The sequence below is a fragment of the Xenopus laevis genome, chromosome 1S, assembly GCF_017654675.1.
Source record: "Xenopus laevis strain J_2021 chromosome 1S, Xenopus_laevis_v10.1, whole genome shotgun sequence".
NCBI lineage: Eukaryota > Metazoa > Chordata > Amphibia > Anura > Pipidae > Xenopus > Xenopus laevis.
In genome coordinates, this window is record NC_054372.1 from 71,230,982 (window position 1) to 71,257,551 (window position 26,570).

A 26,570-nucleotide genomic window follows, 5' to 3' on the forward strand; every position below is an offset into this window, starting at 1 on the left:
TCAAGGCTGCCTCGGGCAGCAGGGAGGAAGATGACTGCAAAAAGCGTGACGTCACCCGAGTCACGCTGCAGTTTTCCGAGAGCGTAGTTGCTACTGCAGAAGACCAGGAAGAAAGCTTTAAAAACGGTCAGTAAGTTTTATGTCCACCAGACTTCGGATACAAGGCTATTTATGTTTTGCCTTTCCTTCTCCTTTAGGGTGGCCATACACGGGCAGATTAAAGCTGCCGATACCGGTCCTTTAGACCAATTCAACAGCTTATCTGCCCGTGTATGGGGGCTTCCGACGAGTCTTTCTGATCGATATCTGGCCACGAAATCGATCGGGAAGGTTTTTCAGGCGATAGACCAATCAAAGCCCATTGCTCCTCGGGCCGAATGTTCGGAATATAGCCCTGTGCTGGTGGGCATATCGGGGAAAGATCCGCTCGTTTCTCATTGTCGAAGCTGATCTTATAGTGTATGGCCGGCTTAACTTGCCTTAAACACACAATGCAGAGTGCAGACACTTTTGCTTTCTTAGTTAGGACTGTAAATTCAGGTGTTGTAGTGTAATCAGTTGTGATATTAGAAGCCTTGCAGATAGTGCCCTGGCTAGCTCTGCACACCAGTGCTGTCTGCACACCGGAGTATGGTGACTGTTTGTGTGAGTGTTGTTAGCTGTTGCCATTTTAGAAACTGAGCAAATGATGTGAATACTGTTATGAAATAGAGTTGAGCACAGACTGTTGTATACTGGAAAAAGCATTTGGTTTGGCATTAGAGAAATTATTTCTACCAATGTTTTGTACTTGAAATTTAAATTAGCTTGCCATTTTTTTTTTTTTAACGGGTAGGACATTGCCCATGCACTAAGGCAAGAACACAGCAGTTGTTTAACTTCAACAGGTCATAGTGATCAAAAACAGTTTTTCTTGAGCAAGTTGTTTGGCAAAGTTATATTTATGAATATTTCTACATAAACTGCATTATTAAATTGCACACAATACCCTTTCAATATACAGATATGGGATCTGTTATCCATAATGCTTGAGACCTGTGGCTTTCTGGACAAGGGATCTTTTAGTAATTTGGATCTTCATACCTTAAGCCTACTAGAAAATCATTTAAACATTAAATCAAATCGGCTGGTTTTGCCTCCAATAAAGATTAATTATATATTTGTTTGGATCAAGTACAAAGTTGTGTTCTATTACAGAGAAAAAGGAAATTCTTCTTTAAAATGTGTTCATTTGGATAAAATGGAGTCTGTGGGAGATGACCTATCCATAATTCGAAGCTTTCTGGCTATTGGGGGTTTCCAGATAACTGGTTCCATTCCTGTTATTTACTTTCTCTTTCTGCAGTGGGTCTATTGCTGTTATAAGTTGGCAAGTTTCTTAAAAAGCCATATTTCAGCAATACCTTTTATTCATATGCTTCACACATGTTAATATGAAAAAGAAGAACTCTGGTATATGTATGTAAAGCCTAATTTTTGGCAGTGTGGCTTACATTTCCCCCCAATGCAGGACTCACTGGAACTCCAGGGCTTAGAGGTGCAGTATTACAGTTCATAATAAACTGCTGCTGCTTAGAGAAAAAAATCATTATCAAACTACCTATGTTTTCCATGCTACAACTTGTAATTATGCCTTGGAATACCACTGTTACTTTCAAATTAAGTGCTGCTAGGCCCAGGCTAGCTGACGAGAGATGAGGAGGAATAAGCAGTATATGGAAGATGGATGTAAGTGTGCCTGATTCTCAGTTGAGAATGCTGCATCTATTTGGGTTGTGCTGCTTGACTCATCTGCTGAGAACCAGGCAGTACAATTTATTTCATATCTCACTACATGCATTTCTTGCTGCATAGGGATACTTTTAAAATGGTTGCACATGGAAGTAGGCAATTTTATTTGTCTTTTATGTTACACTTGTTATTGCAATACTGTATGGAAGCAAATTTTTTCTGATTTTAAAGTTGCAGATTTAGATCGCAGTTGTGTAGCAGTTACTATCATGTTATTTTTATCTTAAAGACTCCTTAGGCTGAGATTCAACTTAGACTACTTAGGATGAGATTCAGGCAGGGGTTCAGCCTTTCTGCCGCTTACCCAGACATGAGTTTGGTGCGAAAATGCATACTTTATAATTTTTCTCTGTAATATGCGTTACATATTATGTGTGGGTTCCCATGCTGACCCCCATGCCTTACAGTGGACCAAGAAGTTGTTGCAGGTGAGGGCACAGGTGCTTTTCTTTGCCTGTATATGCAGGTTGAGAAAAGCCAGTGAGTTGCTTAGGTGGATTTTAAAAGGAACAGTAACACCAACAAATGAAAGTGTATTAAATTAATTAAAATATAATGCACTGTTGACCTGCACTGGTGAAACTGGTGTGTTTGCTTCAGCAACTGCACTATAGTTTATATAAAGAAGCTGCTGTGTAGCCGTGAGGGCAGCCATTCAAATCTGAAAAAGGATAAAAGGCACAGGGTACACCACTGATAACAGATAAGCCCTGTAGTATACAGTGTGATTCTACATAGCTTTATCTGTTATCTACTATTTGTCTTGTGCTTGAATGGCTGCTCCCATGGTTACACAGCAGCTTGTTTTCTGAAGCAAACGCCCCAGTTTTACTATTGCAGGGCAACACTAAATTATTTATTTATTCATTACTTAAAAAAAAAAAACACTTTAATTTTTTGATGTTACTGTTCCTTTAATGGGAGAACAGTTCTGGAACCTGCAGTGACATTGTCTAGCTAGGCAATAGCTCATGTATTGCTCCTGGACTACCCTTGCTTACTTCTCGCACACCTGGTGTGCCCTAATACAGAATTTGTTCCAAAATAATAACTAAAGCTTTCCCTCAATCCAGAAATGAGGAACAGCAGCTGTAGCTCTCAGACTGTCTCTTGGGAGTTAATATCAGAATAGCTGTACCTCTGGCTATTAGACAGCCCAGGGACATGTTTCCAAAAGCAGTGTGGGAACTGATCAAGCCTCAGAGGAATTAGATCTCCAGTAAAGTAGGTAAACACATTTTGAATATTTAAATAAGCCTGAACACTACACTCCTTCTCCTTTAATCTGAATATTTTGCCTTTTTTGAGGGGATATTACAAATGTAACTAGCCAGCTGCAGTACAGCCCTCAGTGGAAAGATATGCAAAAAAAGTGTAAAGTGCTTTATTTGCCACCTTTGCATCTATTCATTTATTGCACAACCCTGCGGCATATTTTTGCATTTTATTAGTACTCGTTAAAGGAGTGGTTTACCTTTATAACATTTAATTATGTTCTAGAATAGCTAATTCTAAGCAACTTTTCAATTGGCCTTTATTTTTTCTTCCCATCATGTGATGGTGACATCATAAGATGCTATTTACATGTCTATTGTTCCCTCGAAAAAGAGCCCAAATTGGGATTGAAACACATATGTTCACTTAATACAGACCTTTTGATGGAGATAGATAGATATATATATATATATATATATATATATATATATATATATATATATACTGCCTTGCTAGAATCACTTCTTTTCTTTATAAGGCAATTTGACTTGACGATAGAGTGGCAGGGTAGAGGGAATTTGGGGTACTTACCCGGAATTGGCAGCGGAAGGTAGCCCTTTGGCAGAGACAGTGCACGGGTTAGGGCTTGGCAGTGGCTGTAAAGCAACTGTATCTTTTAATAGTTTCACTGCTTTACTTGAAAACCTTACTGGGTCATCTGTCACGTCCGTGTCATGAAAAGGAAGTTTATGAGAGACATAAGAATGTACAGATGTTTCTGGTCATCTTTGCAAGCTACCTTGCCACACTCCTAAAATTGGTTGTAGCAGAGTGGAAATATCATCCTGTTTGAGGGATGTCATAGGCAGTTTACAAGCAGCTGAAAAGTGTTGAAAGTGTTAACATTTAAATTATGTTTATTGTTGGCAGTGAATTTATCGATTTTAACATTGCTTACATAGTTCATTTGGGTTGAAAAAAAAAAGAAGACAAAATTCTAATGTTCAACCCCCCAAAATAAACCCAGTGCATATTAAAAGATCTATCTACATATTTAAAAAACTGTATATACCAATGCTGGAATTGGAATTTATTTCTCTAATATAGCATCCCCATGGGGGTTGCAATAGTGTTGAATCCTGGAACTGAAGCTGAATCCAGAGGTACTAGTAGCAGCTACTTTTTGAGACTACAAAATATTGTGTTGTAGACAATACTAAGAATTGCCTAAAACACATGTAGGGGCATATTTACTAAAGGGTGAAAGTGAAAACTTTGAGTAGTTTTACCAAAAATGAAGATTCCCAGTGCCGGATTTACATATCGGTGCAGGGCAACACTACATAATATTTAAATTTTTTGGTGTTCCTGTTCCTTTAATAAACACAATTCTTTCTGCATTACAATTTTCTTGCAATAAGAAAATGTGGCTATAAAAAGTAGCTTATCTCTGGGAAGTTGCACTACTCCTTAAATCAACTGAGCTGTGAGTTACCTCTGTTTTAGTGTAAGGCCACACGAGATTCGGGGAGATTTTGTCGCCTGGCGACTAATCGGCTTGTCTTTTGAGCGACGATCTACCCGAACTGCCTCCGCGTTTTTCCCCATAGGCTACAATGCAAAGTCGCCTGCGCTATAATGCACATGCCGCGATGCGTTTTCTATAGTCGCCCAAAGTTGCCTCAGTGAGGCCCCCCCGAATCTCCTCGTGTGGACTAGCCCTTAATCTATTTACTGATTTATTACAATCCGTAAGCTCCCACCTAGCAAAAGGAATGCCTTTCCCACAGCAAAAGTTCCTTCATGAATGAGGTATGGTTCAGGGAGCGGCGTATTTGAGAGACTGGCATTTGGCATTATTATGTACAAAAGCACATCATTTTTTTTTTCTCTTCAGATGTACTCATCTTCATTTATTTGTGGTTTAGTTGCAGTTCTCAGCATACCAGAAGTGCTCCATAAAAAGTGTTGAGGCCAAGGCTGAGTAGTTGGGGGTTGTATAATGGAATGTATGTTTCTCCCTGCTGTGGACAGCAGGATATAAAGCAAAACTAATATTTACTTGCTTTAGCTAAACATCCCAAGTGAGTTTTGCGCCACTATATTAGTTTTGTCAGTTGTGCTTACAAGGAAATAGGATGCAAAAAAATGCATCGCTTTGAAGTATAAACTAGACTGATTCATGACAGATTAAAGTCTGTTTAAAGGGATACTGTCATGGGAAAAAAATTTTTTTCCAAAATTAATAAGTTGATAGTGCTGCTCCAGCAGAATTCTGCATTGAAATACATTTCTCAAAAGAGCAAACAGATTTTTTTATATTCAATTTTGAAATCTGACATTGGGCTAGAGTAGACATATTGTCAATTTCCCAGCTGCCCCAAGTCATGTGACTTGTGCTCTGATAAACTTCAATCACTCTTTACTGCTGTACTGCAAGTTGGAGTGATATCACCCCCCTTCCTTTTTCCCCCAGCAGCCAAACAAAAGAACAATGGGAAGGTAACCAGATAACAGCTCCCTAACACAAGATAACAGCTGCCTGGTAGATATAAGAACAACACTCAATGGTAAAACCCCATGTCCCACTGAGACACATTAAGTTACATTGAGAAGGAAAAACAGCAGCCTGCCAAAAAGCATTTCTCTCCTAAAGTGCAGGCACAAGTCACATGACCAGGGGCAGCTGGGAAATTGACAAAATGTGTAGCCCCATGTGAGATTTCAAAATTGAATATAAAAAAATCTGCTTGCTCTTTTGAGAAATGGATTTCAGTGCAGAATTCTGCTGGAGCAGCACTATTAACTGATTCATTTTGAAAAAATTTTTTTTTCCCATGACAGTATCCCTTTAAGTATTTGCTGCCCCTTTGCTTCCCCATTACCACATACAAATACAGATCCTCTGCCAAATTGAATTTCCATTTAATGGAAAAATTGGATTGTATTTGCTTTTTTTCTGTACTGCCGGTTTGTACCAAAGCAAGATTGATTCCGTGGTATATATTTTTAGAGATATTTTTTGAAAATAAACTAGGTAAAGGTTAGAACAGTCATCATTATAATACATTTACAAATGATTTATGGAACATTATTAATTTATGTATAGTTTCTTAGAATTACATTTTATTATGCAGTGGTTTAGGTTCAGTTTTGCAACCACCTTTTACCATTTGTTAGAAAAATAGAACAGTCTGAAAGATCACATAGTTGTAATTCTTTAATTAAAACTTTTGTTTTAAATATTACTTTCTCTTTTAGAAAGTTGTTTGGCATCATTAAGCATTGGCATATTTCCTATGACACAACATCCCCTTAGGTTCTGGCACACAATGCTATTTGGGGGAGATTAGCCACCCAGCAAGAAATCACCTCTTCTTCGGGCAACTAATCTCCCCGAAATGCCTTCCTGCCGGCTAGAATGTAAATCGCCAGCAGGTTGGCACTTGGAGCGCTTCCTTTTCCGAAGTCACCGAAGTTTCCTCGTGAGGCACATTCGACTGACTTAAAAAAACAAGGTCTATTTGAATAGTGATGAAGTGTTTCCTATATCTCGGTTTATAAGGGTAAGGTCACACCTGGAGATTCGGGGAGAGCAACTTCGGATGACTTCGGAAAACGAAGCGCCGCAAGTGCCATGCCGCAGGTGCCATGCCGCAGGGGATTTCTCATTCTAGCTGGCATAAGACAGGGGGAAGCCGTTTGGGTAGAATAGTCGCCCCAAAGAAGAGGCAATTAGTTGCCGGGCGACTAAAGCTCCAGGTCTGACCTTACCCTAAAAGGAAAAGAAATGAGTAAGAGGCTGCATTAGACTAGACTATTTTCTTTATTGCCATTGCAAAATCTTTAGAGTTGTGTACAAACAGGCTCAAAACTGCAGATGCAAGTTTTATTTTAACACAACATGTTTCAAGCTTAGTGGCTCTTTTTCAAGTCCTTTATTGCCATAACTGGTGGTTTATATGATATATGATATAAAGCTATGAATAAGCAAATAGGGACTTTATATATACAGATATAGTTTTCTCTGATTCCAAATGGAGTCAACACTGTTGAGAAAAAAAACACTCAGATCTGCATTTCCTCACATGCAAATTAGGACCCAGTGTATGAAAAAATCAAGGTTACCATGGAAACATTTAAGTTTCAAGCAGAAGTTACTAATACAACAAAAATAAACCAGCTTATGCCTAGGGTTGCCACCTGTCCGGTTTTGAACCGGACAGCCCGGTATTTTGAAGGGCTGCCCGGTTCAATGCTTCCTGCCCGGTTTTCCAAATAAGGAAAACCGGGCGGGATTAGCTTGATTGACGCCGCGATCGGCCAATCGGCGATCGCGACGTCATAGCTCCGCCCCGCGACGTCACGGGACCGCCCACTGACGTCACGGGACCGCCCACTGACGTCACGGGAACGCCCACTGACGTCACGGGAACGCCCACTGACGTCACGGGACCACCCCCTGTCCGGCTGGAGCCACAGGGAAAGGTGGCAACCCTACTTATGCCTCTTCTGTTATTATCATGTTTTTTTCACTTATGTAGTTCCATTCTTTAGATTATGTATCATTTACCTCAGGACACAATTATCAGAAGTCTGTTCCTGTGTAACTTGCACTCTCTTTAAAGGGGTTGTTCGCCTTCAAACAACTAGTTGTTTTCAGATACAACACCAGAAATAACAACTTTTTCCAATTACTTTCCAATTTCTATGTGTCATCGTTTTTTGTAATATTGAATTGTAAAGTGTAATTTTTCACATTCTAAAGCAGCTCGGGGGGGGGGGGGGGGTTGCCGACCCTGTAAACTGTTCTAAATTGATAAATTTGGTTGATACATTTCTTATCTTTGTTTCTACTGAGCAGAATCTTGGGTTTCATTAAAGGCAGCTGTTAGAATTGATATAATAGTTGCTAAATACTCCAGACAGGGCCGGACTGGGAGTAAAAAGCAGCCCTGGCAAAAAAATCAAAGCAGCCCACACAGAAATGCGTGTGGTCTTTGATTTACACACAAGCATATTTTATATATATATATATATATATATATATATATATATATATATATATATATATATATATATATATATATATATCCACACATACATTGAGTCAAAACTGCAATGAATTATGTGCATAAAATTGAGGTTCTTTGCCTGCATTAATGACACCGAAAAATTGAATTATCTACGGTGTTGTTTTTGCCATTTATTAAAAGCCCCGAGATTTTTTATGATTTTCTATGAGTATTTGTCAATGGGTGAAAGTTCATCCTTTGATAAATACGTTTTTCAAAATCCCATAGAAATGAATGGAGAGTGGCGGAATTTTACATTAGTGGACTGTGGCGATCTCTAACTTCACTCTTTGATAAATAAACCCCTATGAATAGCAATAGATGAGTTACTGAATAACAATACATTTGTAGCCTTTCAGAGCAATAGTAAGTGACCCCCATTTGAAAGCAGAAATAGGTAGCATTAATTTAAAAAAAGTTAAAATATGTAGACCAATTGCAAAGTTGCTATAAATAGGATATTTTATAACACACTCAACTAAAACTGTGCAGCCTCCATGTCACACTTATAACTACAACATAAGGCTAATATCATGTTTGTCACAGCTTCTGCCTTCCTGATGAAAAAAAACACTGTTCCCTACCTGAGGCTAAAAAACATTCAGTGCCACACAGCTCACAGTACAGATGCACCCCCCCCACCACAGAATTTGAAATGCTGGTCACCTCAGAGCCTTTGCTGCTTTTTCTTCTTCTTCAGACTGATGAGACACTGCTGACCCACACTCCAGTCCACTTTCAGCACCAGCTCTGCTTTGCCCTGAAAAAAATACTTCTCTCCAGCGTCCCCCTGTAATAATACAGCTCTCCAGTCCACTGTTTGTAAATAGTCCAGTGTGTGATGACGTCAGGTGGGTGTGCTCGCCCACTAATTCAAAATTTCTGCAGTCCTGCCCCCACCTCTGCTCTCCTATATTACACTGCTCTGTGGAGGTGGGAGGGGCTGCAGACGTGAGGGTGTCATGCAGGAGAGGGGGGGAGGAACCGGAGCAGACACAGAGCACAGGGAGGACTGATTAAAAGCAGACGGCGGGTCACAGATTAGTTTAAAGGTAAACTAATTAAGTGGCCGCGCCGTTCCTGCTCAGTATAAGTATACGCGACGCTGTCTGCGGCTGACAGTAATTAATAGCGCCGTAAATTAAAAACAAAGTAGTGAAGTGCCGCATCTATTCAAAGTCTCAGACAGCGTGCGGCCCACTAAAACAAAGGGGAGATCGGCCCCTCGGGAAAATGCCCGAACGGGCAGATTATCAGTCCGGGCCTGACTCCAGAGATGCTGCTGAGAAATGTGTCCACTAAACGTTGCAAAATTGTTACAGTTCAGAACATGCGCCTGAATTACTGAGCTGCTTGACTCAGCCAGAGACACGAACATTCAACTTTAAACTTAGATTTTGGAAAAACAGTAAAAAAATAAATAATTGAAAGTAATTGAAAAAAGTCTTTATTTCTGGGGAACAATCTGAAAACCACTTTTATTTTTTTGCCTTTTTAAGTCTGACACATGATTGTAGTCTTCTTCAATTCTATTGATCATAATGTGACAGATGTTTAAAGGGGAACTCCACAAAACATAACTTAAGCTTTTTGAAAAGTAGATATTGCAACTTTGCAATATACATCAATTAAAAAATATGCAGACTTTTTATGATTTTTGAGTTTCTGACAGTTCCCTGAGCCTAGCCCCCTGCTCTCCTGCTGAGCTGGCTGATTACTTTGCTGAGCTGGCTGACTACTTTCACTTTGTATCAACAGCCAGCTGTCCTTAGCCTGCATCCTGCAAAGCCCACTGCACACATGATTTCAATAAGGAAAGGAACATCACAGTGCAATGTGTTGTCTGTTATGTAGTTCCTGTATGCTGTCTGTAAGTTGTGGAGAAGTTGTTACAATTTGGGACATTAGTGTTTTAGTCCCTCCTGCCCTGCCAGGATTTCAAATGATGCAGTAAGAGAACTGTTAAACAGCTCGATACCAGCATAGAAAATGGCATTTATTTATACTTTTACTGATGGATATATTAGAGGTTCCTGTGTTATGTGGGCCTCTTTATCAAATTTTGGTTAGGAAGCTGTAGTTCCCTTTTAAATATTATAGGACAGTGCAATATCATGTTATTTTTTTTTGTTATGAAACAGTTCTCAAAACTGTTCTTTATCTGAAAACTAAGTTATACTTCTGATTTCAGAGCAGCGCAATATGTTGGTGCTCTTAAAAATAAATGTTAATAATAATTTTGTATAAGCAAGAATGGGAGTTTAAGAGCCTTCCATTATGCCGGCCTCTCAGATGAGTCAAAGGGAAATTAACATTAGAGGAACAAAAGGTTATTTCTCTCTATGCACATTAGCTTAGTGCATTACTGTTCCAGTACTTGGTGTATCCCAAGTCTTCATTTTTTTTCCCTCTAGATACAGAGAAATCGGAGACCTTAGAATTGTACAGATAATCGGTCAAAACTCCCAATTGGTCAGTGTTCCAATAAGCAATTCGAAAATGTGGAGTTTTGGAGGTGGACCTTATGGCATCAGACCAGGACCACACATGTCAGAGGTTCTTTTCAAGGTTCCCCTCTCCCAGGTCAAGTGGAGTGGATGCCCATAGTCAGAGTTGGAGAAGGATGTTCTCCTATGTCTTTACACCCTTTCCCATGGTATGGAGGTGTTAAAGAAGTTATGGAAGAGGAGCTGGTGATTGCAATAATTCCATTCTTGCTCAGACGGTTGTGGTTTCCATTACTCAAACAGCTAGCGGTGGAGTTTCCAATGAGGCTACCTGTTCTACAGTAAAGATAAAAAGGATATCAAGGATTCTGGTTGTCCGCTTCCTCTGCCAGTATATCGTCTGTCTGTTCTCCCTCAGACTTAAAGCAAGGATTCAAAGTTTCAAAGGAAAACCAGCGCTCACAACACGAGGTCAGATCCACGGAAAACAGAAAAAGAAAAAAAGAGAAAAGAGAGATTTCCGCCAAGCGCTGGTTTTTCTTACCCGTTCTACAGTATTTCTTGTTGCAAGGACCCATGTCAACATGGAAGTTGAGAGGCAGAGGCTTGCAGATGTGGGCTTCAGAGTTGAGCTAGTGGATCTGATGTTGAAGGCTAGGAAGATCTCAACTTCTCACCAGTATTATCATGTTTGGAGCTGTTTTGTGGAGTTTGCAGATGAACAGATCCCTCTGTACTGGAGTTTCTCTAATGGCTTCAAGAAGAAGTTTAGTATAAGTAACCTTAGTAACCTTAGGGGACAAGCGTCTGCTCTGTTTGCACTTGCAGAGAAGTCTTGTGCAGTGATAAATTTCTGCAATGCCCTCAAACGGGTATATCCTTTTGTTAAACAAAAAGTACCTCCATGGGATCTTCCTTTTGGTCTTGAATGTGCTGTCATCTTCTCAGTTTGAGCCACTTCAGACTGGTGCGTCACAATAAAATTACTGTTCTTGGTGGCTATCACTTCAGCATGCAGAGTGGGAGTGCATTCTTTGTCTGCAAGGGAGCCTGAGACAGTTGTTTTTCTGGACAAAGTTGTGAAAAGACCTGCATTTGAGTTGTCTTCGTTCTATTTGAATTTGGAGATTACATTGCTTTCATTTTGATCAGATCCTAAATCTCCTCAAGAATGTAGTTGGCTCACTTTGGATTTAGAGCAGGCCATTTCACACTACTTAACCCATACAGAAGCATGGCGTAGATCTGACAGGTTGTTTGTTATACCTAGGGTTTTCTGTCCCCATCCATGGCAATCCTTAGCCCTTGGATTGTGTGCTGCATTGTGTTATCCTATCAGCTGGCAGGCAGAGAGGTACCTCAGAACCCAAAGGATTCAGCCAGGGCTTTGGCGGCTTCCTGGGAAGGGGAAGCCAGATGTTATCTGTAAAGTAGCCAAATGGTCTTCATCTTACACTTTCATCCTGTTGTTATCCCAAGATTCTAAATTTTGGAGAAAAGTCTTGTAAGCAGTTGTGCATTCGAAATAAACCATATTAGCATTGTTTTTGTCCCTCCCTTCTTTAGCTATGTTAGTTCTCATGTTGGTGAAGTGCTGCCATGGGTGCCTTAAGAAATAGAAAAATGTTTTCTTACTTACTGTGTTTTTTATTTCCGAGTCACCTTCCATTGCAGCATTCCTGAACCTCTTTACCCTGGGGCAGATGATGTACAAAGACAGGGGGACTGGAGGGGAGGTATACTTATAGTCTGAGTTAACCCTTTTCTGCCCAGTGATTTTTGGGGCAGGGATTACTCGTGTTTATGAATTTTGCCATGGAGGGTGACTTGGAAATAGAAATTACGGTAAGTATGAAAAATTTCTCTTGTTACTTTTTTAACCTATTTTTCTATTCAGGCCCGTCCCAATTTATATTCTAATCTTTAATTCAATGAAAAGTGGGACTCTAGCAATCACATGTAGACGTATCTAAAATGCCAAACTGGGCAAAGCTGCTAAACCATAAAAATGGACACAACTTCCGAATGTCTCAGAATCTCTGCAAGGAGACTTTGTGTGTAAAGTGATGTTTTAGATTATTTGGCTTTGGTTCATTTGGATTACAAGGCTCAGAAGTTTGCCAAAACGTTTAAGGTATCCTGTCAGAAATATTTTTCCACCTGCAAACAATAAGATTTCCCAACAGCCTGTTTTTGAACAAACATGTCTGTATTAGTAAAATTAGTTTTGTTGCTTTTGGATTCTTGAAAACTTTTTTTTCTTTGTTCCACAAATTGATAGCTCTTATTTTCTGCCAATTTAAGAATATGTTTTCCGAGCTAGATTTACAGTCCTTGGGGCATATTTATTATGCTGTGTATAACAAAATTTGCAGAAAAAATGGTGTAAAAAGCTGTGAAGATAAATGGAAAATATATCAAGGTGTGTGAATTTTGCACCATGCGAATGCCAGATTTTCTATTTTTCATGGCTCCCGGCGAAAGTCACTCTAAGAAGAAACACGTAAAAAATGTATGCCGTTTTTTACATGGCAAAGCCTGGCAATGTGTGTTGTATTATCCCTCTGTTTTTTACATGGCATAATAAATATGCCCCCGGGTTGTACCATTTGTGTAACTTGAGTTTTATTCTTTGCTGTTCACACACTATGAACGCTGCAGAAAGCTGAGCATTTTCTTGGTTAAAGTTTGTCTAAAACATTAATATGCCTTCAATACTTTCAGTACAGTACATATTAATGCATGCCAATATGAGATGGGGGAGCTTACTATAGGAAGCCCATTTTTATGCAATGTGCAACATTCTGAGAGATCTATGAACCTAAATGTGTGTTCTTTGTATTTTTGATTATCTTTTATGCTTTATGATATTCTCTAAAACTTGTTTTACAGAATATCTGGTGAATGTAATGTCTAGTGAATTTTTGTTTTTCTTTTTTAGTCACCCAGTGATGACATTCGAACGCTCTCTATGTCCGGCCATGTTGGTTTTGACAGTCTTCCTGACCAGCTGGTAAACAAATCCACATCTCAGGGTTTTTGCTTCAATATACTCTGTGTTGGTAAGTAAATACATTGTAGGTAACATCAAGATCAAACAGCCTCATATACATTTAGGTCCATAAATATCTGGACTGAGACAGCTTTTTTCTAATTTTGGTTCTTTACATTAGCACAATGAATTTTAAATGAAACAACTCAGATGCAGTTGAACTGCAGACTTTCAACTTTAATTCAGTGGGTTGAACAAAAAGATAGCATAAAAATATGAGGGACTAAACCCTTTTTGGACTAAACCCTTTTTGTAACCCAATCACTTCATTTCAGGGGCTCAAAAGTAATTGGACAATTGTCTCAAAGGCTATTTCATGGGCAGTTGTAGGCAATTCCTCTGTTTTATATATATATATATATATAGATAGATAGATAGATAGATAGATAGATAGATAGATAGATAGATAGATAGATAGATAGATAGATAGATAGATAGATAGATAGATAGATAGATAGATAGATAGATAGATAGATAGATATATATAGATATATCTCTCTATATATCTCTCTATATATCTCTATCTCTATATAGATATATAATCACTCTCCTGAAGACAGCCCCAGGGTGACGAAACCCAAGTGTGTGTGTGTATGTATGTGTGTGTATGTATATATGTATATGTCTATATCTATCTATCTATACACACATACACTCATATACACACACACACACACACACACACACACACACACACACACACACACACACACACACACACACACACACACACACACACACACACACACACACACACACACACACACACACACACACACACACACACACACACACACACACACACACATACACACATATATACACATATATACACACACACATGGTGACACAGCATTGTTATCCGACGTGTGTGTGTGTGTATATATATATATATATATATCTATATATATCTTATCAATATTTCAAATTGCAAATTATTATTTTGTGTTCACTGGTTGCTTGGGTCCAGTTTTTGGAATATGACTTGGAGATCACCTGAATAAAAAGATAAGTTATATAATGTAACTTAAAATAGACTACCAAGGTCAGTGACCCTTGTTTGTAAGCTAGACAGAAGAAAACACCAAAAGACCAAATGAAGTTGGTAAGAACATTCCGTAGTATACGTCAAGATGAACTATTTCTTTAGTCATGTATCTGCTTTTCCATAATATGAAACCGTTTACTTAAGCATATAAAAGCACAGCAATTAAAGCACACAATTCCAGCACACCAAATCTACCTTTTTGAAATTCCCAAAGTAACAATGCAATTCTCCTTTCCCCAATACTTTCCTCAGGATGTATGTATGAAAAATGTTACCTGGCAAATCAGTGAATATTCTTGGCAAGTTATCAATCCAGACTCAATCAGACCAAATATAGAATGTATGAAAATCATACTCTTTCTGTTTTTATGTGGAGAAATAAGGCTCCATATGCAGAATAACTAACATTTGTAAGTAGGATTTACTGAACTTTTAAATATGTATTTTTGTTGGCTATTTGTTCTTCTACATTTAGTTATATTTTCAATCTGGGAATGGATGTTGACAGGAAGTGAATGCTATGAAACAGCTGTCTTCTTGCCATGCTGTTTACATAAAAGTTTGTTCTGTGCTTATACTAAAGATCACTGCTTATGCACACACTTGGTTATACTGGATTATTTTATACTTTTATTAGCTGCTTACTAAATGTGGCCTTCTGTACTGAATGAAAACAGAGTAGATGTTACAATGTGAGGAATGCGATTTTTTTTTTTTTAATAATTAAACAAAATAGTATATTGAAAATGAGTACATAATGTTTAGCTTTGTCTCCACTAAGGTTAACGTTTTGTATTTGACATCCCAGATGTGTCCCATATTGCATTTGGCATTAAAGAAACTGTAACACTGAAAAAATGAGTGGTAAAATTAGTGTGTTTGCTTCAGAAACACAACTATAGTTATATAAACAAGCTGCTGTGCAACCATGGGCAGCTATTAAAAGCTGCAAAAGGAGAAAAGAAACATAACAGATAAGTGCTGTAACATACAGTGGGATTCTTCAGAACTACTGTTATCTGCTATGTGTCCTATGCTTGAATGGCTGCCTCCACGGCTACACAGAACCATGTTTATATAAACTATTGTTGTTTTTCCGAAGTTAACACATTGGTTTTTGCCAAGGCTGGGCACCAGTACATTACACTGTCTTGTCTTTAAAACACTTTAATTTTTTGCTGTTGTTGTTCCTTTAAAAACCATATATCACTTAAAGGAAAACTATACCCCCAAAATGAACACTTAAGCAACAGATAGTTCATATCATATTAAGTGGCATATTAAAGAATCTCACCAAACTGGAATATATATTTAAGTAAATATTGCCCTTTTACATCTCTTGCCTTGAGCCACCATTTCGTGATGGTCTGTGTGCTGTCTCAGAGATCACCTGACCAGAAATACTTCAACTCTAACTGTAACAGACACAACTCTGTCTGTTAATTGGCTCATGTGACCTAACATGTATAGTTTGTTGGTATGTTTGTGAGTACAGTGAATCCTACGATCCCAGGGGGCAGCCCTTATTTTTTAAAATGGCAATTTTCTATTTATGATTACCCAATGGCACATACTACTAGAAAAGTATATTATTATGAAAATGGTTTATTTACATGAAGCAGGATTTTACATATGAGCTGTTTTATGCAATATCTTTTTATAGAGACCTACATTGTTTGGGGGGTATAGTTTTCCTTTAAGGGGATGGTATAGTCAGCCATGACGCCTCTAATGTTGATGACTTACAGTCATCTAATTAAAATGTGGGTTTTATACAACAAGAAAACCAAGCAGATATGCAACCAAGTTGGCACATGTTTTAAGAGTGTTATCAAAGTGTGTTAGCTTTGTTCAGACATTACACTTTTCTCTTTCTCTGTAGGCGAGACAGGAATTGGAAAATCAACATTAATGGATACTATTTTCAATACAAAGTTTGAAAATGAGCCAGTGTCTCACAGTGAACCAGCAGTGCGGTTAAAAGCAAGAAGTTATGAACTTCAAGAGAGCAATGTGCGACTGAAGCTAACCATTGTAGATACTGTAGGATTTGGGGACCAGATAAATAAAGACGACAGGTACATATATAGTTTAACAAGTTTATAATTGCCCACAATGTCATAAATCATTTGTGGAACTAGACCATTTCCACAAACACATGGCATGGGGCACATAAACACTCAGGAACAGTGTTGGCTCGAAATAATGTGGATGTAGATCAAACATTTTTACTTTTTACACCCTTGTTCTTCCTTGCAACATCATACTAGTAGTAATTTTGTTCACTTGAGACTGTTCGAAGTTGTGCGCTCTGCACTAGAAGAGCTGAATTTCCGACTGAGGCAGTTGCCTCAACTCGCCTCATTGGCGGAGCACCCCTGGGTTTAGTCATGGACTCTGATTTTATATAATAGGCGATAGGGCAAAACTTAGATTTTTTTTGCATACGACATGGTAAAGGGAATAACTTCATTGTGAGAGATTTGTGTGGCATATAGTGTGTTAGTGTAGTGATCTCCAACTAGTGACCTGTGAGCAACATGTTGCTCTCCATCCCCATGGATGTTGCCCCCAGTTGCCTCAAAGCAATTGCTTATTCTTTAATGACTGGCTTGGTGGCAAGTTTTGGTTGCATAAAAACCAGGTGTACTACCAAACAGAACCTCATTTAGGCTGCCAGTCCACATTGAGGCTACCAAATAGCAAATTACTGCTCTTATATGTCACCCCAGGCGCTTTCTTCATGCTTGTGCTGCTCCCCATCTCTTTTTTTATATTTTAATATGGTTGGTATAAAAGTTGGGAGCATAGTACTTTCCTGAAAAGGTTAAATATAACTGTATAATAATGAATAAAAGTTTCCATTTACCAACAAGACAAATTTCAATTAAAATGCTTTCACCTAAAAACGGAAAGCTCAAAAAGCAAATATTTTTATTATTGCATGGTCAATATTAAATGAACGTGATTAAGGGACCCCCTTTTTTGTATTGTGTAGTCCTTTAGTTGCCAAAATAATGCAAGTAAATATCCTACAACAACAACAAAAAGAATGATTTATCAAAGGTTAGAATTTGATTTTGCAGATGCCAGCACAAAATGATCTGTTTATTCTAGGTATGGTCAATTAAATTAACTGTTGACTTGTATAGAATTTGACTCTTTAAATCACAGTCAGCTCTCTAGATGACATCACTATAACAGTGATTTAATACTGCAAATTATTACAAATTAGATTCTACGACCTTTGTCGTCTTTTCCCCCAGCTGTTTCCTAGTATAGGTAAAATAGAATTATACATATCAATGACAAACTCTGCATCCACTGTGCTCTCTCAGGAGGGATGTGCCTGCTGAAATACAGAGCCTATTAGGAAGTGTGGACAGGAAAAGAAGCATGTTTCACAACTGTCCAGTTTGACAATGCATTTTTCTTTATTGTTGTTGCAATTGTAGTTAAGGTTGAAACTGCTAAGAATTGCAAATTGGTGGAGTTTTTAAATGAATACATTTAGCATAATCAGCTGAAATAGATATAACATTATTTGTACATAAAGCTAAATGTGATAAGTGGACTTTTCCCATCCAACTTATAAATTGATTATGCAGGAGGAAGTTTCCTTAAGGAAACTGATGTCAAAGATTAACTTGACAATAATTGCAACATCCTGTCTTTGGTTGAGTTTCTAATTGCCAAGGCTAAAAAGCCAAAGCTTTTTTTATGACGTTTTAATTGGAGTAAGACTTCCTTATAGTGGCAGGCCCACAAGCAAGAAGCCTGCATGAAAATTAAAAAATACTACAGTATTTTCCAGCAGATGGGGCAATAATATATTCTGGCACTGCTGTTGGAATATGTTCATAATGAGCCCGGGTTTAATAATCCACTCATATCCTGGACTGTCGCGCACACACACTTCATGCACAAAAGCATGGCTGCCGCAGAGTTCTAATTTTATTTGTAAATGTCAACTTAGCTTGGTTAGACTAGTATTAGTAATTAACTTTGACTGACTGTCAGCTGGTAAACCTTACTGTATATAAGGGGTTCTGTAAGGATTTGTCATGGCCATAAGACAGAAGATGCATTATGGCTTCCTGCCCTCCCTGCCTTTGTTTAATTAAATGTATTTGTAAAAAAAAAATTGGTTTTGTTGCAGCTATATTGAGGAATGTAAAGGAGATCCTAGCTATGTCCTCCTTATTGGAAGCTTGAAAGGCACAATGCAAACTCCTGGGTAATTTTAGTAGCAGAGGTTGGCTGGGTCAGCTGTAGAAGCAGCAAGTTATTCAATCATCCAAATTAATTGAAGTTTTACTCCAATGTTCAAAGGTTTTTGTACTCTGTCAATGTTTGCTACTTATGTACTATGTTTCTAAAAATGCTTACAGAAGTTCTATTTTAGTTACAGACCCATTGTGGAGTACATTGATGCACAGTTTGAAGCTTACCTCCAAGAAGAGCTCAAGATCAAGAGATCCCTGTATAATTATCATGATACCAGGATACATGCCTGTCTTTACTTCATTGCACCTACTGGACATTCCTTGAAATCACTTGATTTGGTCACCATGAAAAAGTTAGACAGTAAGGTACTTGACTATGGATATATTTAAGCTCATCTTTGTTACCTTTTTCATTACTGTAATTCTTGTATAAAAACAAGGTAGGTAGATAGTGTCGTTTTTTTGTAGGGAGTGGTATGGTTGCATTTTACGTTCATTGTGCTTTCTAGAGATTCCTAATTTTGTTATTATTTGCTTTGCAGGGCCTTTACTGCAGCTCTCTTGGGTTGTTGCTTGTTGGTATTTCTTCTTCAGTTTTATCATGAGCAACTGAGATGAACATTAAAATGGGTTACTTGTTGGTCATTGAAGAATATTTCATTTATTTGTTGTCAATCTGTAAAACACCATGTCATCAGTTTTGCAACATTTGGATGAATATTAGCACATAATATAGATCTATACAATCCAAGTGACCTGTTTAAATTGGCAGCCATACTGGCCTTTTCCATACCCCACTCTTCATGTCATTTGGTACATGTTGACTTACCGTAGTTTCATCTGAACTATTTTCTAGTAAAGTCTAATCTGGCCTTCCTGTTCTTGGGGCTTATCATTGGTTTTGACTTTGTGGTAAATCCTCTGTATTTGCTTTATTTTTATTTTCTGTATTTACTTCTTTATACTGTAGACTTTGACAATATTACACCTATTTTTTTTAGAGAGTGTTTTTGACTTGGCTTGATGTTGTGAAGTAGTTTTCATTACTGTAGAAACCCTTCTCAAGGTAGAGATGTCTTAAAGGAGAAGGAAAGCTATGGAGGCATTTTATTGCCAATAGATTAGCTGCAGGTCTGATGCTGTGAAAGTTTACCATCTGTTGGTAGAGAGTGGAATTGTTTTAGCCTGATTTTTTTTCTTTACCTTTTATGATTTGTGTTGTAAGAACATTTTTCATAAAGGAATTAAGTATAAAAATAAACACTGGGTAAATGGATAGGCTGCACAAAATAAAATAAAAAAATCTTAATATGGTTAGTTAGGCAAAAATGTAATGAATAAAGGCTGGAGTGACTGGAAATGTAACAGAACAGAATACTACTTCCTGCTTTTCAGGTCTCTTGGTTTCCACTGACTGGTTACCCTGGTGACCAAGCAGTAACCAATCACTGACTTGAGGGGTTTTTGAATCTGAGTTGAATAAGGATCAATTGCAAACTCATTGAACAGTTATGTCCCATGTGACTCCCCTCTGAGTTAGAGAGCTGAATAGCAGGAAGCAGTGTTCTGGCTTTTATGTAAGACATCAGTCACTCCAGCCTTTATAGATTTCATGTTTGCCTAACTATATTAGAAACTTTTTTTATTTTGCACAGCCAATCTATTTATCCAGTTTTTATTTTTACACTGAACTGTTCCTTTAATATTTAATTCCTGCTTAGTAATCGATTGAAAGAAAGCAGAACTTGTTGAATTTATATATATTAGGAAAGAAGTGTCTGCCAGTCTTATGGAACAATCACTACTTTAGGGCTACTCTAGTGGCCATAAAGGACAACTATCACAAATAAAAAAAATATTTCCCCTACTGGATGGGGGAAACCATAGTTTGTTTTGTTTTTTTGTTTGTTTTTTTTTTTTTTAAAGAAAAGCGTACCACTCCTGGTGTGACTGGCCATCTTGGCGAATGCTCATTTGCATAATAAGCAACAATATTATTGTTTCCCTCATTTGAAGTGCAGTCATTAGCCTTTCAGATTCTGTTTCTTCCTGGATGCCCATGAATAACTAAAGGTATGACTAGGCAAATTAACATTTTCACTGGAAAACCTATACAAGCCTGTGTTTTTACAAATAACATCTGTCAAACTGTTTTTGAACTTGCATTTTCAGAAGCAACAAGATCACCAAAAATGTTAATGATTTGTCATGTATTTTTATTAAACAAATATTTTGCAATACTGCCTGTATTTTAAAATATTCCGGTGCATAACAATATTTTTCATATAATAGGTAAACATTATTCCAATAATTGCAAAAGCAGATACAATTGCCAAAAACGAGCTCCACAAATTCAAAAGCAAAATTATGAGTGAGTTGGTCAGCAACGGGGTGCAAATCTACCAGTTCCCTACAGATGAAGAGACCGTTGCAGAGATCAATGCAACAATGAGTGTAAGTTACATATTGGTTGTAAATACTGCTAGCTAATATGATTGGGTACTTTCAATTTGCCTGGAACTAAACACATATATGAATGCCCACATATAAAAGAGAGTTCACCTTTAAGGTAACTTTTAGTATGTTATAGCATGGCCAATGCTAAGCAACTTTTTAATTGGTTTTCATTATTTATTTATTTTTTATAGTTATTTGCCTTTTTCTTCTGGCTCTTTGCAGCTTTCAAATGGGCATCACTGACTCTCTTCTAAAAAGCAAATGCTCTGTAAGGCTACAAATGTCTCTTGCTACTTGATATTCCTGGTTTTTCTATTCAGCTCCTCTCCTATTCATATTCCAGTCTCTTATTCAAATCAGTGCACGGTTGCTTGGGGAATTTGCACCCTAGCAACCAGATTGCTTAAAGTGTTAATTGAAAAGCTGCCGAATAAAATGCTAAATAACTCAAAAACCACAAATAATAATAAATTTTAACCAACTGCAAATACATCATACTAAAAGTTATCTCAAAGGTGAACCGCCCCTTTAAAGAGTAATAACCTAACTGAAAAAATATATTGAAATTCAGGGAGTCCTCGAGTTAAATTCACCTGACTTACATACAACTCACAATTACAGACGGTGGCTGGTCCAGTAACATACTATGGTTTGCTTGACTTTTATTAGCATTCAGCTTTAATAAATCCCCTGCCTCAATCCCCTCTGGTGTGTGCTGTCTACTGCAGAGCACAGAAAGGTAAAAATAAATAGGCACAAAAAGGTAAAAATAAATATTATGTTAAGACATCTAAGTTGCATTTAATAAATAAATGTATTTATTTCAACTTACATACAAATTTAACTTAAGAACAAACCTGCAGACCCTATCTCGTACATAACCCGGGGACTGCCTGTGTCTTGTAAAAGTAGCCTCTCGTTGCTAGATAGCCTTTCAATTAGCTTGTTTTACTGTTATTATCCCTATCACTTGCATAGATAAAGAAGCAAGATCTTTTACACTTAGTTTGTTGGGTGTTACATTTTTAAATTGAGGTTGAGGAGTGATTAATCTTCTGAATTATATCCATTTAAAAATAAAATATAATTTCATTTCTACAGGTACACTTGCCCTTTGCTGTTGTTGGCAGTACAGAAGAAGTCAAAATTGGCAATAAAATGGCTAAAGCAAGGCAATATCCTTGGGGTATTGTGCAGGGTATGTTACAAAGTTGTTATTTGTATTTTTAAAAGGATTTTTTAAGGATTCCCACTTCATGTAATTCCATATGAACTAAAACAGGATCTTCTTTCTGTTTTTGTGAACACCTTGTGGGGTGTTAGTTTCATTTGTTTTTTTTCCCTGAAAGCAAGCTCAGTATGTGAGTTAAGTCTTATTTTCAAGCTTTTCCTCATCATTTTGTTATACATATACTCACTCCACATCCCTTCACTACTTGGTTATACCACTAATGTGAGGTCTGTCCTTCCTTAGTTGAAAATGAAAACCACTGTGACTTTGTGAAGCTCAGAGAAATGCTTATCAGAGTGAACATGGAGGACCTAAGAGAGCAGACACATGCTCGTCACTATGAGCTGTACAGGCGTTGTAAGTTGGAGGAGATGGGGTTCAAAGACACAGACCCTGACAACAAGCCATTCAGGTAAAGATGAATGTTTCATTTAAAGGGGAAAAAAATTAAGAAATGGGCACAGTACATTTTGGTACAAGCCTTGTCTAGTTTGCTTAGGTTTAAAATAGGGATATTGCCTATTTTATCATTTTATTTAAGGGGCCGTTCCCAGGGATACTGTCATGATTTTTATGGTGTGGTTTTTATTTCTAAAGTGCATTCTTTACATTACAAATAATTCATTCTAACAAATAAAATTGTATTCCTGAACCAACAAGTTTTTTATTTTTAATAATGTGTAGGCAACCTTCTTCGGTCATTGCGCCTGATCTGTGCAATGGAACTACTTTCACATAAGCTATTGTTTCTCCTTCCCAATGGAACTAGAGGAATGGTGGTTACACTTGGGTGTTTTACTATTGATTGATAATCTCATCTCAAATATGTTTGTTCTTTTGGAACACTTGATTTCTGTGCAGAATTCTGCTGGAGCAGCACTATTAACTAATTACCTCATTTTGAATATAAGCATGTTTTCCTGTGACAGCTTTTAATTTATCTTTTATTGGGGAATGCAATAAAAGTCTGTAATGAAAAATGTATGCCTTTGCGCAAATTTAATCTAGATTTTAACAACCTGGGAACTATTTAGCTTTATAGTTTGTGCCAGTGTATGTAATAAAACTTGTTACTGAAAAGTTATGTTTTCTTCAAAAAATCCACAATGCAATATCAGTCTGACGAACAATATAACATTGCAAAATGCAGATTTTTATTTTTGCAAATTGGTTTTCTCTTTGGTACTTTTATAACATTTCCCCCTTATATGTTATAGAATGTGCTATTCTTAGCAACTTTTCAATTGTTATTCATTTTACATTTTTATAAATCCATAATTTGCTAATCTCTTCTGCCTCATTTCAGCTTTTTATTTAAAAATGCAACCTAGTTTTTGGGGTCAGTGAGCTTGGTAGGTACAGAAACTATTACTTTTTGGGATGAGCCTTTTTTCTTACCATTGCTGTTATTTTTCTGTTCAGTTTTCCCCTATTAATTTACCTGTCTAACCGCTGCCTGGTTGCTAGGATATAATATATTGGACACTAGCAATCGGTGAATAAAATTTCAAACTATAGAGCTGCTACACAGAGAGCTATATTATTTGAAAACCACAAAAATTCAGACAGAATGCAAATTGTATATGTCTACATGTAGAATATGATGTAAAATCCCCATATCTTCTGATCAAAAAATTGATGTTCTAAGAAAGGGAAATTATTTCTATAGATCTTTTTTTTTTTTTTCTCCTGAAACTCAGTGCTACTTTTTTTTTCTTCTGAAACTCGGTGCTACAGCAAACAAGGCAGCCACGATAGGCACACTAATGGGGTATATTTATCAAAAAGTGATGTTAGAGATCACCACAGTATACCCCTAAGTGTGCCAGAACATTGTGAGATTAAACCATGTAGCCAGGATCACAAGGTGTTGCAACAGGTCTCTGTAGTATTGCTAATTTATTTATTTTAAAAGTCCAGTGCATTTTCCATTCCATACTAGGCTGATGTGAGCTGATCACTGAATAGAGGAAAATAGCAACTTGTTAATGCATGTAGTACCACAAGATTTTATGTCCTCATTTTCCCTTAATTGCTGTCTGTTAAAAAGAGTTGACATGAAATATTGGTCTCTCACAATGTTTTTAGTGCTACTGCAGCTCCCACAATGATAAAGCACAGAGCACTGTGGTAGACATAACCGAGAGCTGGGGACAGAGAAAGGACCCTGTGAGCGAATTGTTATTCCCAGTTGAATGCCTGCATGTAAATGCCAGTAGTCAAATGTGTTTCACAGAACTGTAATTCCATATAAGAGACTTCAAGGACTTGTTACTTGTGTAGGTATAGCAAAGCAACCTTGGGGCAGATTTAAAGGAGAAGGAAAGGTTAAAACTAAGTAAGCTTTATCAGAAAGGTCCATCTAAATATACCAGTAAACCCTCAAAATAGTGCTGCTCTGAGTCCCCTGTCAAAAGAAACCATGCATTTCTTTCCTTCTATTGTGTAGACATGGGCTCCAGAATCAGACTTCCTGCCTTCAGCTTAAACCTCCTTGCCCAGAGCGTGAGCATGCTCATTTTGCTCCCCCCCCCCATCATTCTCTGCTGTAATCTGAGCCCAGAGCTATAAGTGAGCAGGGAGAGACTCAGGCATAAAGTGATGTCACACCAAGCTAATACTGCAGCTGCTATTCTAAACAGACAGAGAGCATCTAGAGCTTTTTACTCAGGTATGGTAAAACATTCTACAGAATAAATATAGCATTCTAGCTTGCACTATTGCAGCTAATCTATTGGCAATAAAATGCCTCTGTAGCTTTCCTTATCCTTTAAAATGTTTGATTAATTGCGATGGGCCAGGGTCAATATACTTTTCAATTAAATGGTATTAAGATTTGTTCTCAACAGAGCTTTATATTTAATTTTCTTGTGCCTGTTGAAGCAGAAAAGCTCACATAGACTGCTGTTTAATATCTAATCAGCCCTGTAACTGCAGCAAACCATGCCAATCCCATGTTATATATAGTGCTTGGGATGTTTTCTGATCAGCGGAGATATTAGCCAATCTTAGCAATGCTTTCTTATGCTTGTCTTAACAAAAAACTGCAGCAGTATTTAAATATCTCTTGTAGGCATTTAAGGAATTTGGTGACTTCCTGTGTAACTGGAGACCCCATCTAACCTACCCATATTAGGCTTGGAAGAGCATGTTTCCTTTATTCCTTCATAGTTCAATGCTTCCATGCTGCATTTTTTAACTTCATTCTTTGTCACCTTATCTTTATATTTTGTAGCGAAAAGGAAAAGACATAAGAAAGAACATAATGTAATAGCTTGTGCATACTTACCAAGACTAATTGTGCTTAATCTTGAAACCATTCTTGGAAAATGTCATAGCGTTGTAAAGTACAGGTATGGTTTCCATTACCCGGAAAACCATTATCGAGAAAGATCGGAATTACGGAAAGGCCATCTCCCATAGATGCCATTTATCCAAAAAATGCAATTTTTTAATGATTATTTTATTTTTCTCTGTAAGAATGAAACAGTACCCTGTAGAAGATCCATACTAAGTTATAATTAATCTTTATTGGAAGCAGAACCAGCCTATTGGGTTTATTTAATGTTTACATAATTTTCTAGTAAACACAAGGTGTGAAGATCCAAATTACGGAAAGATACGTTATCCAGACGGTCCTGAGGTCCTGAGCATTCTGGATAACGGATCCCATACCTGTACTACTACTTTTATGTAAAACTTTCAAAGTTGCTTACTACCAATCCCAAATTACACAGATATGAGAAATGCAGATCAATATGGTAGGTTCATAAAAGCAGCAGTCTTATACCAAAATGTGCAGGGGAAATAAAGGCTTTCTCTCGGTGGCATGATAATTGATGGCTCCAACAGGAAATTCTTTAAGAGCACATACACCACCCAAAAGTTTAGAAGAATATTTAGTTACATATTACAGCTGTGCATTGTTCTGGGTCTCTGCTTTTACTAGTTCTGCTTCTGGGCCCCACCTGCAAAAATATATGACAACACTGTTTTTTCAGTCATCATCTGTTGTTCAGAGAATATCT

The 26,570-nt window shown here is 37.5% G+C and overlaps 1 protein-coding gene across 12 annotated transcripts in view; it reads left to right on the top strand.

Annotated features, from left to right (window-relative positions):
• Positions 1-26,570, top strand: part of septin11.S (septin 11 S homeolog) — a 65,983-nt gene that overhangs the window by 15,861 nt on the left and 23,552 nt on the right. For all 12 annotated transcript variants that reach the window (XR_005963988.1, XR_005963986.1, XR_005963987.1 and 9 more), the window contains exons 2-7: positions 13,470-13,590; positions 16,511-16,706; positions 19,034-19,220; positions 21,147-21,308; positions 22,413-22,509; positions 22,786-22,954. Coding sequence is in view for 8 of the 12 variants with exons in the window: in XM_041575759.1 (XP_041431693.1) it covers positions 13,470-13,590; positions 16,511-16,706; positions 19,034-19,220; positions 21,147-21,308; positions 22,413-22,509; positions 22,786-22,954 (932 nt within the window). In the remaining 4 variants the exon portion in view is untranslated. The remainder of the gene's footprint in view (positions 1-13,469; positions 13,591-16,510; positions 16,707-19,033; positions 19,221-21,146; positions 21,309-22,412; positions 22,510-22,785; positions 22,955-26,570) is intronic.